Genomic DNA, 17,609 nt, shown 5'->3' on the forward strand with positions numbered 1-17,609 from the left:
GTCGGACTAATTAAAGGATATTATTCCCACTTTGTGGATTTCCTCAAATGTTCCCCATTCCTGGGAGCCCAGAGGCCTTTCTGTCCAGTGTTACTGCTACATCCTTTCCTTAATTATGGATCCCCAATTCACTGCTTTTTCTTGGTGGGATCCCAACTGAGAGTGCTGGGAGTCTCTGCTTTGCCAGTTTTTTTTTCCTTGGACTTCTTGCTTCTTGGTTAATTTCATTCACAGGATGAAGGATTTTACTTTCTCTCCTTCCAGGTTTTAACATTTAAGGAAATAACTTGGCAAACACTCCGAATTGAGGCAGATGCTACAGACAATGGTGATCAAGACCCAGTCACCACTCCATTGAGGCTTATTACAAACCAAGGCAGGATCCAAATAGCCCTCAAAAGAAGAGTAAGTGTGTTCTCTGGCCTCATGAAAACTTCCATCTCTTATACTATGAGACAGCCTGGATTTGGTATTCCCTTATTGTTTGGAATGTTACTGGCCCCTGGAATGGCAGTTGAAAGGGGAAGGCCTATAATTCAGTGTTGCCCAACATGCTCTAGTAATAGAATGTTTCTACCTTCCTGTTTTCTTAGTTTTGGAAACTGCAATTTTTACCCATATGTAGGGACACTGACATAGGCACCTGGCAGTTGACTATTGCTGCTTTTTTTTAAATGAAGGAAACTTTAGTAGTTTTGTAAGAAATTCTCTCTCCAAAGTGCTTGATACTTTCACATATTGGAGATTGAAAAGCCGCTTCTGAAACTGATTGGGCAACACTTTGAAAGTTGGAATGAACAAGGTAATAAACCCCATGTTGTCTGTGGCTTCCTCAGACCAAAGATTGCAATGTGATATCCTCCAAGCTGATGTTCCTGTTGGATGACCTGCTCTGGGTGCTAACTGACTCACAGCTCAAGGCTATGATGAAGTATGCAGAGTCACTGAGTGAAGCCATGGAGAAGTCAGCCCAGCAAAGAAAGAGCCTGGCCCCTGAACCTGTACAGGTTAGAGATAAAACAGACACCCCTGGTGTGCTAGGGACTCAGTAGGCCAGACCTAACTCATACTAATGTAGGTGGAATCTAGACTTTATTTGGGAAATTTGTCGTTTACTTCTGGGTATTCATAGGCTTTGCCTGCACCTCTGATTTTTTATTTATTCTGTTCACTGGGTACCTCCAGTGTATTAAGTATACAGTGCTGGCCACTGGAGAAGAAAAATGGAATACACCTCTTGTTCCTGTCCTTGGGGGTCTCACTGTCTTGAAAGATGGACCATAAATGAGTTATTACAGTATGGTGTGATAAATGCTGTAATAGAATAAACAATATGCCATGAGAGCACAAAGAAGAGGCATCTCACTACACAGGCTAAAAGAGAGCATTTAGGGAAGACATCCTAGAGGAAATGTTTTAGCATCAGTCCACTAAGACCTGGTGGGCGAGAGCCGGGAGGGCAATTCAGAACTATGAACTGTATTCCAACAGTTATTAGATTTTAATTATAATTAGGCTTTGGGAGTTTGGGTGATATAATTGAAACAGACCTAAGTGAGCTACTAGGCCAACAGTTATGAGAGGGAAGGAACATCTTGCTAAACTGTGGTTTTCCTCAGGCTGGACCAAAGCTTAAAGAAAGCCTACAAAGGATCTTTTCAGGGTCTGGACTTCCTGTTTCTCTCTCTGTCACATGTAGATCACCCCACCAGCTCCCAGTGCCCAGCAGTCCTGGGCCCAGGCATTTGGTGGCAGCCAGGGCAACAGCAACAGCAGCAGCAGCCGCCTCAGCCAGTACTTTGAGAAATTTGATGTGAAAGAGTCCTCCTACCATCTGCTCATCTCCCGCCTGGACCTGCACATTTGTGATGATAGCCAGTCCCGAGAGCCAGGTACCCCATGAGGCCTGAGCCTGGGCTGGGTGGTCCACGTTACTGTCTAGTTCTGGGCAGAGCCTGGGGATGAAGGCTCTTTTCAAAAGACACTGTGGAGTACTTTGGTTGGCTTCCCTTAATCACAGGCATTCCTTGGGCTTCAGCCTTCCTGTGGTAGCCCTGTTTGTTTGAGGGCTGTTCAGCCTTTAGGGTGCAGTAGAACCACATGTCATACTTAATAAAATACAGATGTTGGGCCTGTCCCCAAATACCTCTAAATTAGAGTCTTCCGTGGTAGAGTTCAAGCAGTGTAAACTTTTTTTCCCCCTCACCAAAGTTCCTTAGGCAATCCTAATGCTTATCAGAGGTTGAAAACGACTGGGGTGAGATTTTAGGTAAGTAAATTCAACTATAGGAAACCTCAGAATTTTTAGATGTGGGATCAGTTTAAATATTTATTGTGTGTAAATGTTCTCTTCCCAAGCAAGGTTATGCTGTAATCTCGACATACTTAGAACAACTGGCATTATGTATATGTTTACATTTATTCAGAATGAAAAAAACTAATTGACTCATTGCTTTCCTTTATGAGCCGTGGGGAAATCACTTAATCTTCTGCTTAACCTGTTTTGAGTTTCCACATTCATGAAACTGAGTTAAATCATGTCTCACTCATTTACCTCAAAAGATGTTGTCAGCTGGGTGCGGTGGCTCAAGCCTGTAATCCCAGCACTTTGGGAAGCCGAGACGGGCGGATCACGAGGTCAGAAGATCGAGACCATCCTGGCTAACACGGTGAAACCCCGTCTCTACTAAAAAAATACAAAAAACTAGCCAGGCGTGGTGGCGGGCGCCTGTAGTCCCAGCTACTTGGGAGGCTGAGGCAGGAGAATGGTGTAAACCCGGGAGGCAGAGCTTGCAGTGAGCTGAGATCCGGCCACCGCACTCCAGCCTGGGCGAGAGAGCGAGACTCCATCTCAAAAAAAAAAAAAGTTGTTGTCAGGCTCAAATGAGCCAATATGCTGAATTTGGAGGACCTTGATTATAGGCTAATATTAAGTTTTATTACACTGCTGCTTGTTTCTTCAAAACTATCTCTGTGTTCCCTTTAAGCTCTCCTTTGCCATCAGCTCTTGGTTTTTGATGCTTACATATGGTATTAAATAGATTTTTCTCTTGCTGGCTTATCTTCTCTGAAGGCTTTGTTTACCTTATAATAAGATCTAGATTCACTGGCCAGGCACAGTGGCTCATGCCTGTAATCCCAATACTTTGGGAGGCTGAGGTGAGAGGATTGCTTGAGTTTAGTAGTTTGAGACCAGCCTGGGCAACATGGCAAAACCTTTCTCTACAAAAAATTTAAAAATTAGCCATAGATCAGCTGCAGTGGCTCACACCTGTAGTCCTAACACTTTGGGAGGCTGAGGTGGGAGGATCGCTTAAGCCCAGGAGTTTGAGACCAGCCTGGGCAATATAGTGAGACTCCATCTTTTAAAAAAGTAATTAGCCAGGTATGGTGGTGTGTCCCTATAGTTCTAGCTACTCAGGAGGCTAAGGTGGGAGAATTGCTTGAGCCCAGGAGCTCGAGGTTGCAGTGAGGCATGATTTGTGCCACTATACTCCAGCCTGGGTGACACAGTGAAATCCTGGTTCAAAAAAGAATCTTGACTCAGTTTCCTTGGGTGACCTGCCTATTCATTTCTTCTGGGGCATCAAGCAGCCCTGCCTCTCCTGCTTGACTATTCCTTGGTCTTGAAGTTATTTCAACCCTCCTCTACTCTCATTCTGAAAGGAAAGAAAGGAGCAATGACAGTGCAAAGATTGTTTTTGCCACCACAGAAAATAATTTGCCACTCACTCATTTTGGAAGTTTGTTACTAAAACAAGTATTATTTTGTTTAGTTTTTTCTTCCAAGTGTTACCTAAAGGCTTTGGGTATTTTTTGCTTTGATTGTTTGTTTAGATTTTGTTTTTAATTGTTTCAGAAGTCCTAATTAAGAGTACACGATTGAGTTTCACCCTGTCCCTTGATGAGGAATGTTTAGTACGGTTCTCTTCAAGTGCCAGAGTTCTGTAATCCATACAAAGATGTGAATGACTGTAGCTTTACCATTCATTTATTAAACTATATTGATCTTTTTGGTGGAATTTGAGGAAGTTTTAGATGAGACATTTTAAAATATGGGAATAATTCGCAGCCTGCCATACCCAGGTGTGGTGTGGGGCAGAGATCAGGGAGAGTTCTTGTAACTCTGTCTGGGATTTGGGGAGAGAGGGGAAGGGATAACTAGGTAATATAGGAAGGGCTTCAAGACTTTCTGGAGTTGTTCTGTCCAGTACAGTAGCCACTAACCGCATGTGACTACTGGGCACTTGAAATGTGGCTGATTCAAATTGAGATGTTCTGTAAAGGTAAAATAAACATTGGATTTCAAAGATATGTGTGAGGTCCATGACTATGCCAAATGTCATGCCCAGGGTTAGGTTCCAGCCCATGCTGAGGTTGAGGGGAGTGGGTGGATGGGCAGATAGCTGAAAGAACACTTGGTCGGGGGGGCAATGCGGATCGGGGGGTAGGCAGGTGAAACGTACTTTTATTTAGCAGCTAGCTCTCTCATCAACAGCTCTCTCACACTGTCCCAGCTGCTTGTTCCGGGTGCTCCCATACATAGAGCTGCGTGGGTGGCTCTCCCTTGCCTTCATGGTGAGCAGCTTAACTCTTTCCCTCTGGGCACAACCCAGTTCCTGGCTCTCCCCTGCCTGTCTGCCAGACAGCCAGTCTCCCTTACAGGGGTCAGTAGCTTCACTCTCTCTGGGCGCCAGCGCCTGCACAAGAGCCGTGCCATGCTGTGCTGTGCCAAACTGAGCCCCAAGAGCTTAGCATCAGCAGGGCAGTTATGCCTTTTACAGACAATAGTGGTACAGGGCCAAGGGATGGCCTTCCTATGTTATGGCTACATGGCTGTGATAACAGGTGGAGTTATACGGTGCTCTAAACTTGCTGAGTCATGCAGGCCTGGACATCTGCCTAGGCATATTCCTTGACCAAAGCACATCCGTGTACTTTACAATATGGTACCAAAAAAAGAGTGTAAACCACCTCAATAATTATTTTCATGTTGATTCTATGTTGAAATAACATTTGGGTATATTGGTTTAAATACATATTATTGGCCAGGCTTGGTGGCTCACACCTATAATCCCAGCACTTTGGGAGGCCGAGGGCGGTGGATCACCTGAGGTCAGGAGTTCGAGACCATCCTGGCCAACATGGTGAAACCCCGTCTCCACTTAAAAAACAAACAAACAAAAAAACAAAAATTAGCTGGGCATGGTGGCAGGCACCTGTAATCCCACCTACACAGGAGGCTGAGGTAGGAGAATTGCTTGAACCCAAGAGGCGGAGGTTGCAGTGAGCCAAGATTGCACCATCGTGCTTCAGCCTGGGGGACAAGAGCGAGACTTTGTCTCCAAAAATAAATATAAATAAATAAATAAATAAATATTATTACCATTAATTTCACTTTTTATTTTTATTTTTTGAGACAGAGTTTCGCTCTGTTGCTCAGGCCAGAGTGCGGTGGCGCAATCTCGGCTCACTGCAAGCTCTGCCTTCCAGGTTCATACCATTTTCCTGCCTCAGCCTCCCGAGTAACTGGGACTATAGGTGCCTGCCATCATGCCTGGCTAATTTTTTTGTATTTTTAGTAGAGGTGGAGTTTCACTATGTTGGCCAGGCTGATCTTGAACTCCTGACCTCAAGTGATCCGCCCACTTCAGTCTCCCAAAGTGTTGGGATTACAGGCATGAGCCAGTGCGCCCAGCCCCAGTCTATGTTTCTATTAGATATCATTACTTTAGAATTATCTGTCCAATATGGTATTAAATTGCCACATGCAGCTATTTACATTAAAATGAAAATTACAATTAAAGGTTCATTTTCATGTTAATTAAAATTAAAATTAGTTCTTTATTTGCTCTAGCCACATTTCAATTGCTCAGTATAGTCTATAAGCCATAGAACACCTCCATGATCACAGAAAGTTCTTTGGACAGTGCTGCTCTAGAGACTACTTGAAGGCTACACCTGCTGCTTTTTTAAAATTAAGGGGTATGATGGCCTGGATGTTGGAGCTGCTGACTAACATGCTCACCTATCCCTTGGTATTAGAGGTGAAATGATCGGAAACTGGATGGGTCATTGGGGTCAGCACTGTCTTGAGGTGGGACAGCACTGTCTTTTAAAATCAAACTGGATGGCAAAGATAGAAGTAAGGCTTCCCCCAGAAAATAAAAAAAAGAAAAAAATCAAACTGGAGCTCACATTTCAGGCTTCTGAGAGAAGATTGGTGGTTGATAGGGAAGAGAGTACCACCTGCTTTTTAACTGTTTTCTCTTAGGGTAAAGCCTGTTAGCCAAAAACTTTCCTTATTTCTCTTTTTTAAGGGCAGGCTATCCTCTTCCCACTAGTTCACTAGAGAATTATAGTCATTTATATACACTATTTACCATTTATGTCTCATATATGATTATGTGTTTACAATTAGATATGTCGATAATTGTTAATTATATTTGATTCCAATTCTACACCATTCTATAATATGCTCATTCCATGTAGTTTATTGTTCTTTTAGCTCTAAGCAGCTCCAGCAGAGGAAGCATGGTTGTGGAACCTTCTTCCTCCAGTAGCCTAGGTTATGGATTTTCAGCTGAGATGATATCACCCCAAACAGGTGAAAATTGGCTCTTTTCTTTGAAGCTGTATTGAGATGCAGTCTCATACCATACTGTTCATCCATTTACAATATATAACTCAGTGTTTTTTGATATATTCATAGGGTTGTATAACCATCTCAATGATCTAATTTTAGAACATTTTGTTTCTCCTAAAAGAAACCCTGTATCCATTTGCTGTCACACCCCATTTCGAATTCCTAAGCAACCACTAATCTATTTTTGATATTTGCCTAGTCTGGAAATCAAAAATTGGTTTCAGGGGTGCAGTGGGGATCTTAGATAGAACAATCATCTGTGGCCCTCTAAAGCTTAACCCATCCAGGCATGGTGGCTCACACCTGTAATCCCAGCACTTTGGGAGGCTGAGATGGGAAGATTGCTTGAGCCCAGGTGTTCTATTTTTTAAAAAAAATTAAAAAGTAAAAAATAAAGTTTAACCTGACTGACAAAATTTTATTCCTTAGTACTTAATTTATCTCACTGGGTTTTCTTGGGTATTACGTGAGCAGCATTGACAGTGAGTTCATGGAAGATATACAAAATGTGTGGAAGATCAGTGTTACAAACTATGACAAGCAGATGGCTGTGGTTAGAGGACTTTCTCTCAATCAGTTGCTCCATCTCAAAGTTATATGGTAAGAGGTGGCCTGCAACTGCCTGTTGGCTGCTGTTGGCTGCTTTGCTAGTGTTACTTATGTTTGATCCTCAGTACTTTTGTGATTTGAACTTTGAGTATTACATGAAAATACTTTATTTTAAAATTTTATTTACTTATTTTTTTGAAACAGGGTCTTATTCTGTTGCCCAGTTTGGAGTGTCATGGCATGATCATAATTCACTGAAGCCTCAACTTCCCAGACTCAAACGATCTTCCCACCTCAGCCTCCCAAGTAGCTGGGACTACAGGCATGTGTCACCACACCTGGCTAATTTTTGTATTTTTTGTAGAGATGAGGTCTTGCTATGTTACCAGGGCTGGTCTTGAACTCCTAAGCTCAAGCTATCCTTCTGCTTCGGCTTCCCAAAATGTTGGGATTAAGGGTGTGAGCCACTGCACCTGGTCTATGTTATTTTTATTTTTGTTTTTGTTTTTTTTTTGCCCGCATGTCTATATACAATTCAGAAAATAGTTTATGTTTTATTATTTAATTCTGTAAAAGTTATTCAATTCATCGTTAAGTTAATCAAGTGCTGAAAAAATGTTGACACTATCTGAATGAGTAATAGTTTTAAAAGTTATTTTCTTTTTACTTTTTAATTTTTATGGATAATAGGTTATATGTTTATGGGATACAGGAGATATTTTCATACAGGCATATAATACGTAATAATCACATCAAGGTTAATTGGTTATCTATCACCTCAAGCATTTATTATTTGTGTTACAAACATTCTAATTTTACTTTCAGTTATTTTTTTTTGTTTTTTTTTTATTTTTTGAGACGGAGTCTAGCTTAGTCGCCCAGGCTGGAGTGCAGTGGCATGATCTTGGCTCACTGCAAGCTCCGCCTCCCGGGTTCACGCCATTCTCCTGCCTCAGCCTCCCAAGTAGCTGGGACCACAGGCGCCCGCCGCCACGCCCGGCTAATTTTTTGCATTTTTAGTAGAGACAGGGTTTCACCATGTTAGCCAGGATGGTCTCGATCTCCTGACCTTGTGATCCACGCGCCTCGGCCTCCTAAAGTGCTGGGATTACAAGCGTGAGCCACTGCGCCTGGCCTCTTTTAGTTATTTTTAAATGTACAATAAATTATTGTTGACTTAGGTTGCTTCCAAATCTTGGCTATTATGAATAGTGCTGCAGTAAACATGAGAGTGCAAATATCTCTTGGGCATACTGATTTCATTTCCTTTGGAAAAATACCTAGTAGTAGGATTGCTGGATCATACGGTAGTTCTATCTTTAGTTTTTTGAGGAACCTCCATACTCTTCTCCATAGTAGTTATACTAATTTACATTCCCACCAACAGTGTCCAGGGGTTCCCTTTTCTTTACATCTTTGCCACCATTCGTTTTTGCCTATCTTTTGAATAAAAGCCATTTTTTACTGGGGTAGGATGACATCTCATTGTAGTTTTATTTTGTTTTGTTTTGTTTTTTTTTTTGAGACAGAGTCTCACTCTGTTGCCCAGGCTGGAGTGCAGTGGCACAATCTCAGCTCACTGCAAGCTCCACCTCCCAGGTTCACGCCATTCTCCTGCCTCAGCCTCCCGAGTAGCTGGGACTACAGGTACTCGCCACCATGCCTGGCTAATTTTTTTTGTATTTTTAGTAGAGACGGGGTTTCACCATGTAAGCCAGGATGGTCTCGATCTCCTGACCTCATGATGCACCCACTCCGGCCTTCCAAAGTGTTTGGGATTACAGGCGTGAGCCACCGCGCCAAGCCTGGTTTGTTTTTGAGACAGAGTCTTGCTGTGTTGCCCGGGCTGGGGTGCAGTGACAAGATGTCAGCTTACTGCAACCTCTGACTTTGGGATTACAGGCACTCATGACCATGACAGGCTAATTTTTGTATTTTTAGTAGATAGGATTTCACTATGATGGCTGGGCTGGTGTTGAAATCCTGGTTTCAAGTGATCCACCTGCCTCAGCTTCCCAAAGTGCTAGAATTACAGGCATGAGCCGCTGTACGCAGCCTCATTGTGGTTTTGATGTTCATTTCTCTAGTGATCCATGATATTGAGCACTTTTTCATATGCCTATTTGCCATTTGTATGTCTTCTTTTGATAAATGTCTATTCAGGTCTTTTGCCCATTTTAACTGGATTATTAGATTTTTTTTTCCTGTTAAGTTCCGTATTTATTTTGGTTATTAATCCCTTGCCAGATGAATAGTTTGCAAATGTTTTCTCCCATTGTGTGGGTTGTCTCTTCACTTTGTTGTCTGCTTCTTTTTCGGTGCAGAGGCTTTTTAACTTAATGTCATCCCATTTGTCCATTTTTGCGATGGTTGCTTGTACCTTGGGAGCATTACTCAAGAAATCTTTGTCCAGACCAATGTTGTGGAGAGTTTCCCCAGTGTTTTCTTGTAGTAGTTTCATAGTTTGAGGCCTTAGACTTAAGTATTTAATCCATTTTGATTTGATTTTCATGTATGGCAAGAGATAGGGGTCTAATTTCATTCTTCTACATATGGATATCCAGTTTTCCTAGAACCAGTTATTGAAAAGACCATCCTTTCCCCAATGTATGTTCTTAATACCTTTGTCAGTAATGAGTTCACTGTAGATGTAGATGTATGGATTTGTTTCTGAGTTCTTTATTTTGTCCATTAGTCTGAATGTCTGTTTTTATGTCATGCTGTTTTGGTTATAGCACCATAGTATAATTTGAAGTCAGGTAACATGATTCCTCCAGTTTTGTTCTCTTTGCTCAGCTGGCTTTGGCTGTTCTGTTTTCTTTTTGTGTGTGTGTGGTTCCATATACATTTTAGGATTATTTTTCCCATTTCTGCGAAGACTATCATTGGTATCTATTTTTGTTTTGAGAGAGGGTCTTGCTTTGTTGCCCAGGCTGGATTGCAGTGGTACAATCATGACTCACTGCAGCCTCAACCTCCTAGGCTTAAGTGATCCTCCCACTTCAGCCTCCTGAATAGCTGGGACTACACGTGCACACCACCATGCCTGGCTAATTTTTACAGTTTTTATAGAAATGCGGTCTCCCTATGTCACCCAGTCTGGAGTCATTGGTATTTTGATAGGGATTGCGTTGAAGCTGTAGGTTGCTGGGGTGGTATAGACAATGTTGATTCTCTAATCCATGAACATGGAATATCTTTCCATTTTTTTGTGTCCAGTTTTTTTTTCTTTTCTTCCTTCCTTCCCTCACTTCCCCTTCCCTCCCCTCCCCTCCCCTTCCCTGCTTTCCTCGCTTCCACTTTTTTGAGACAGAGCCTTGCTCTGTCACCTAGGCTGGAGTGCAGTGGTGCAATCTCAGCTCACTGCATCCTCCACTTCCGGGTTCAAGTGATTCTCCTGCCTCAGCCTCTGGAGTAGCTGAGATTACAGGCACCCACCACCACGCCTGGCTAATTTTTGTAGTTTTAGTAGAGATGGGGTTTCACCATGTTGGCCAGGCTGGTCTCGGACTCCTGACCTCAAGTGATCCACCTGCCTTGGCCTCCCAAAGTGCTGGGATTACAGGCATGAGCCTAGCCCTCCTCAGTTTCTTGCATCAGTGTTTTAATAGTTTTGTTATAGAGATCTTTCACTTCTTTGGTTAAGTTTATTCCTATAAACTTAGGAATTGTAAATGGGGTTACTCTCTTGATTTCTTTTTAAGATTGTTTGCTGTTGGCATATTGAAATGCTACTGATTTTTGTGTGTTGATTTTATATTCTACAACTTTACTGAATTTGTTTATTGGTTCTGATAGTTTTTTGGTGGAGTCTTTAGATTTTTTCAAATATAAGAGATCATATCATCTGCAAACAAGGATAATTTGACTTCTTCCTTTCCAATTTGGATACTCTATTCTTACTGTTGTCTGGTTGCTGTAGCTAGGACTTCCAATACTATGTCGAATAACAGTGGTGAAAGTGGGCCTCCTTATCTTGTTCCAAATCTTAAAGGCTTTCAGTTTTCCCCCATTGAGTATGATAATAGGTACAAGTCTGTTGTATATGTGTTTTATTATGTTGAGTTATGTTCCTTCCATACACAGTTTTTGGAAGTTTTCTCTCATGAGGGATGTTGAATTTTATCAAGTGCTTTTTCAGTATCAGGTAAAATGATCATATATTTTTGTTCTTCATTCTGTGATATGTTTTATCTTATAGATTGTTTTGCATATTTGGATCATCCTTGAATCCCTGGGATAAATCCCAGTTGGTCAGGTTGAATGGTCTTTTTAATGTGTGGTTGAATTCCATTTGCTAGTATTTTTTTGAGGATTTTTGCATCAGTATTCATCAGGAAGATTAGCCTGTAGTTTTCTCTTTTCTTTTTCTTTTTTTTTTTTTTTTCCCCAAGAACACTTTCATGTAGGAAGTTTTCTTTTTGATGTGTCTTTGTCTGATTTTGTTATCGGAGCATACTGGCTTCACAGAATGATTCTGGAAGTATTCCTTCCTCCTCTGTTTTTTTGGAATAGTTTGAATAGGATAGGTATTAGTTCTTCTTTAAATGTTTGGTAAAATTCAGCAGTGAAGCTATCGGGTCTTGGGCTTTTCTTTGCTGGGAGACTTTTTATTATACCTTTGATCTCATTACTTGCTGTTGTCTATTCGGGTTTTGGATTTCTTCATGGTTTGATCTTGGTAGGCTGTATATAGCTAAGCATTTATCCTTTTCGTCTAGGTTTTCCAATTTATTGCTCATGGTAGTCTTTATTGATTTTTTGAATTTCTGCAGTATTGGTTGTAGTGTCTCCTTTTTCATCTCTCATTTTATTTATTTGGGTCTTCTCTCTTTTTTCTTAGTCTGGGGAAAAGTTTGTCAATTTTGTTTATCTTTTCAAAAAAACTTTTTATTTTGTTGATCTTTTCTATTTTTGTTTCATTTATTTCTGCTTGATCTTTTTTATTTATTATTATTTATTTTCTTCTATTAATTTTGGATTTGGTTTGTCCTTGCTTTTCTAGTTCTTTAAGATGTATCAAGAGGTTATGTACTTGAAATTTTTCTACTTTTCTTTTTTTCCTTTCTTCTTCTTTTTTTAAATTTTTTCGAGAGAGCCTTACTCTGTCACTCAGGCTGGATACAGTGGTGCAATCTCGGCTCACTGCATCCTCTGCCTCCTGGGCTCAGATGATCCTCCAACCTCAGCCTCCTAACTAGCTGAGACTACAGACATGCACTACCACGCCAGGCTAATTTTTTTTTTTTTTTTTTTTCTGTAGAGATGAGATTTTGCCGTGTTGCCCAGGCCTGTCTCGAACTCCTGGACTCAAGGGATCTGCCTGCCTTGGCCTCCCAAAATGCTAGGATTATAGGCTTGAGCCCGGGAGGTAAAGGCTGCAGTGAGCCATGATTGCACCAGTGCATTCCAGCCCAGGCAACAGAGCAAGACCCTGTCTCAAAAAAAAAAAAAAAAAATTCAGGGCTGGGTGCGGTGACTCATGGCTGCAATCCCAACACTTTGGGAGGCTGAGCGGGGGGCAGATTACTTGAGGTCAGGAGTTCAAGACCAGCCTGGCTAACACGGCAAAATCCTGTTTCTACTAAAACTACAAAAATTAGCTTGGCGTGGTGGCAGGTGCCTGTAATCCCAGCTACTTGGGAGGCTGAGGCAGGAGAATCGCTCGAACCCAGGAGGTGGAGGTTGCAATGAGCCAAGATCGTGCCATTGCACTCCAGCCTGGGTGACAGAGTGAGACTCAGTCTCAAAAAAATATAAATGTGTGTGTGTGTGTGTGTATATATGTATATAGATATATGTGTATATATGTGTGTATATATATGTGTATATAGATGTGTGTGTGTGTGTGTATATATATATGTAACTATTTCTTTCTCTTTTTTTAGTTTTAATTTGCATGGAATACCTTTTTCCATCCCTTTATTTTTCAGTCCATTTGTGTCTTTGTAGGTGAATTGTGTTTCTTGTAGAGAACAGATCATTGGGTTTTGTTTTTTAATCTATTTAACCATTCTATGTCTTTTGATTGGAGTGTTTAGTCTATTTACATTCAATGTTATTATTGATAAGTAAGGACTTGTTCCTGTCATTTAATTTGTTTTCTGGTCTTCTTTTCCTTCTGACTTTCCTTCCTGTCTTCCTTTCTGTGAAGGTGATTTCCTCTAGTGCTACATTTTAGTTTCTTGCTTTTTTTGGTGCATCTGTTGTAGATTTTTTCTTTCTTTTTTTTTTTTTTTTTGGTTTTGGAGACAAAGTCTTGCTCTGTCACCCAGGCTGGAGTGCAGTGGCATGATCTCAGCTCACTGCAACCTCCGCCTCCTGGGTTCAAGCAATTCTTGTGCCTGAGCCTCCTGAGTAGCTGGGATTACAGGCATGCACCACTGCACCCAGCTAAGTTTTGGATTTCCAGTAGAGACGGGGTTTCGCCATGTTGGCCAGGCTGGTCTCAAACCCGTGGCCTCAAGTGATGCACCTGTCTTGGCCTTCCAAAGGACTACAGGCATGCACCACCACAACTGGCTAATTATAGGCGTGAGCCACTGCACCCAGCCAGTTTGTTTTTTATTTGAAATTACCACGAGGCTTACAAATAACATCTTATACCCCATTATTTTAAACTGATGACAACTTAGCACTGATTACAAAAACAAACCAACTAACAAACAAGCAAAGAGGAAATTAACAAAAACTCTAACTTCATCTCCCTGGTTTTTAACTTTTTGTTGTTTTTCTTTATATTTTATTATACTGTCTGTGTCTTGAAAAGTTGTTGTAGTTATTTTTGATAGGTCCATCTTTTAGTCTTTCTATTCAAGATATGAGTAGTTCATACACCATAATCAGAGGGTTATAATATTCTGTATTTGTCTCTGTAATTATTATTTTCAGTGAGTTTTATACCATCAGATGATTTCTTATTGCTCGTTAACGTCCTTTTCTTTCAGATTGAAGAACTCCCTTTTGCATTTCTTGTAGGACACATCTGGTGTTGATGAAATCCCTCAGCCTTTTCTGTTTGGGAAAGTATTTCTCCTTCATGTCTGAAGCATATTTTCATGGATATACTATTCTAGGATAAAAATTTTTTCCTGGTCTGGCGCAGTGGCTCATGCCTGTAATCCCAGCACTTTGGGAGGCTAAGGCAGGCAGATCACTGAGGTTGGGAATTCGAGACAAGCTTGACCAACATGGAGAAACCCTGTCTCTACTAAAAAAAAAAATACAAAATTAGCTGGGCATGGTGGTACATTCCTGTAATCCCAGCTACTCGGGAGGCTGAGGCAGGAGAATCGCTTGAACCTGGGAGGCGGAGGTTGTGGTGAGCCGAGATCGTGCCACTGCACTCCAGCCTGGGCAACAAGAGCAAAACTCAGTCTCAAAAAAAAAAAAAAGTTTTTTTCCTTCATCACTTTAAATATGTCATGCCTCTCTCTCCTAGCAGACTGAGAAGTCTGCTGCCAGACATATTGAAGCTCCTTTGAATGTTACTCAAGGCCCAAGAGCTCTTCAGTCAGCTTGTGGTGAATGCTCTCAGGTCTAGGTCTCTCCTTTCAGGGCAGTGGGCCCCACTCTGGCCCAGGGCAGGTCCAGAGATGTCATCTAGGAGCTAAGGCCTGGAATCGGGGACCCTAGGAGCCTACTTGGTACACTACCCCACTATGGCTGAGCTGGTACCCAGCTGCAAGACAAAGTCCCCTTTTCTCTTCTCTCTTCTTTCCTCAAGCAGGAGTTGTCTCTCCTTGTGGCCACCACAAATAAGAGTGCACCAGATCACACCTGAAGCCAGCACAGCCCTGGGTCTCAACCAAGGCCCATGGCGAATACTGTCTAGGTGCTGCTCATGTTTATTCAAGGCCCAAGGGCCTTTTAGTCAGCAGGCAATGAATCCCTCCAGGACTGGGTCCTTCCCTTCAAGGCAGTGGGTTCCATTCGGACCCAGGATCTGTTGTATCTAGAAATGTCATCTGGGAGCTAGAGGCCTCGAATGAGGGCCTCAGGACTCTGCCTGGGGCCCTGTTCTGTAATGGTTGAGCTGGTATCCAAATCACAAGACAAAGTCCTCTGTATCCACCCCTCTCCTGTCCTCTCCTCAAGTGCAGGAAGCAGTCTCTCCCAGAGCTGCAAACTGTGCTGCATGGGGTTGGGGGAAGGGTGATGCAAGCATTCCTTTGGCTATCCCAGCTGATGTTTCGCTAGGTCACTTGCACCCCAAGTCCACTGGCTCTGATCCCAGCATAGCACCAATAGTTGCTCAGGAATTAACAATCCTTGTGGCTTTTCAAATTTCTTAAGGATCCTAGAGCATGCAGTGGTAGGGCTAGCCAGAACTCAGGTAATAACCTCTAATAACCTCCGGGATGGATGATTCCTCTCTGACTAGGGCTGGTCTAAATGCTCTGTGGGCACTGGCAGAATTCTGCCCTGTGTTGGCTTTCTGCTGTGACAGCACTGAGTTCCAATGCAAAGTCCCATAATTACTATGAGGTCTCTCCCCAAAGCACACGGATGCTGTCTGTGCCATGAGGCCACTGCCAGGAGACTGGGGGTAGAGTGGTGTTGGCAATTCAAGACTGTGTTTTCTACCTTCTTTGGGGCATCTTTCTGTAATATGATGTTAAAACTGGGTACTGTGATCACTCATCTGATTTTTGGTTCTTATGAAGATGATTTCCTGTGTGGATAGTTATTTTTCGTTTGTTTTTTTGCGACGGGGTCTTGCTCCATTGCCAAGCAGGCTAGAGTGCAGTTGTGCAATCACAGCTCACTGGAGTAAACTCTCAGGCTCAGGGGATCCTCCTGCCTCAGCCTTCTGACTGACGCTAGGACTCCCGACTGGGACTACAGGCATGCCCCACCATACTCAGCTATTAAAAAAATTTTTTTTTGTGGCAGGGGGAGCAGTTTTGCCCTGTTTTCCAGGCCCACCTCAGCCTTCCAAAATGCTGAGATTACAGGAATGAGCCACCATGCCCAGCCTGGATAGTTGTTCAATTTGATGTTCTTGCTGGATAATCACTGGAGGGGATGTGTTTGGCCATCTTGCTCTACCTCCTCCTCTAAAAGTTCTTTTCTTTTCTTTCTTTCTTTTTTTTTTTTTTGACAGTCTTGCTCTGTCACCTAGGCTGGAGTACAGTGATGCCATCTCACTCAGCTCACTGCATCCTCTGCCTCCCCAGGTTCAAGTGATTCTCCTACCTCAGCCTCCTGAGTAGCTGGGATTACAGGCATGTGCCAGCAAGTCCTGCTAATTTTTGTATTTTTAGTAGAGATGAGGTTTCACCATGTTGGCCAGGCTGAGTCTCGAACTCCTGACCTCAAGTGATGTACCCGCCTCGGCCTCCCAAAGTGCTGGGATTATAGGCATCAGCCACAGTGCCTGGCCAGGTATTTTCTTATATCAAGCAAAAGTTAAAGGTTATGTTCACTAAAAATAATTTTAAGAGATTAAAATTTTTGGCTGAGTGTGGTGGGTTATGCTTGTAATCCCCACACTTTGGGAGGCTGAGACAGGTGGATCACAAGGTCAGGAGTTGGAGAGCAGCCTGACCAACATGGTGAAACCCCGTCTCTACTAAAAATAGAAAAATTAGCAGGGCATGGTGGTGCATGCCTATAATCCCAGCTACTCAGGAGGCTGAGGCAGGAGAATCGCTTGAACCCAGGAAGCGGAGGTTGCAGTGAGCCGAGATAGTGCCACTGCACTCCAGCCTGGGCAACAGAGTGAGACTCCGTCTCAAAAAAAAAGAAAAAAAATTAAAAAATTTTAATTGTTTTTCATTTGCTGAAAAAAATTAGAATATTTAAAATTTTGATTATATTGCTATTATATATTTATATAAGTTGATCTTTTGCATGTTTAACTTGAAACATTATAATATATACATAAAACTAAAACTTAGCAAATACAGTTGTGAAGTTAAATATTAATATCTTTTTAAAATGTTAATTTAACTTTTAACTTAAAAATTATTTCGCATTTTGTAACCCAGTAATGAATAAAAAGAACATGCTTTATACATACTCTTTTTAAAATGTTAAAGCATATATATATATATATATATACACACATATAGTACATTAACATGTATTTGTGGTATTAACATTTCATGGAGAGAGGGCAATTAGGAAAAAAATATCTTAAAAGCCAACTTGGGGTGATTATGAAGAGTTGAGAAACAGAAACACTGTATAGGGGTCTCTCTTGTTAGGAGAATTTGGGATGGCAAAATGTCGATTGGATGGAAATGACCTTACTGGTTGAAGGTATGCAAGCTTACACCTAGAGAATTCCATGGTATTTCCCTTCACTCATTTCTGTGGTGTTTTCTCTTATATTTTTGAGCATCTACTACTTACAAGGCTCTATGCTAGATATACTAGTAGGAGACAGGCTGGAAGTTGAATAGGGTGA

General features: G+C 41.9%; 1 protein-coding gene across 2 annotated transcripts in view; it reads left to right on the forward strand.

Annotated features, from left to right (window-relative positions):
• The window catches only part of UHRF1BP1 (UHRF1 binding protein 1), an 82,031-nt gene that overhangs the window by 40,420 nt on the left and 24,002 nt on the right, over positions 1–17,609 (forward strand). For both annotated transcript variants that reach the window (XM_025381789.1, XM_025381790.1), the window contains exons 6-8: positions 265–405; positions 837–1,007; positions 1,700–1,892. In XM_025381789.1, coding sequence (XP_025237574.1) covers positions 265–405; positions 837–1,007; positions 1,700–1,892 — 505 coding nt within the window. The remainder of the gene's footprint in view (positions 1–264; positions 406–836; positions 1,008–1,699; positions 1,893–17,609) is intronic.

Source organism: Theropithecus gelada, chromosome 4 (genome assembly GCF_003255815.1).
Source record: "Theropithecus gelada isolate Dixy chromosome 4, Tgel_1.0, whole genome shotgun sequence".
Lineage (NCBI taxonomy): Eukaryota > Metazoa > Chordata > Mammalia > Primates > Cercopithecidae > Theropithecus > Theropithecus gelada.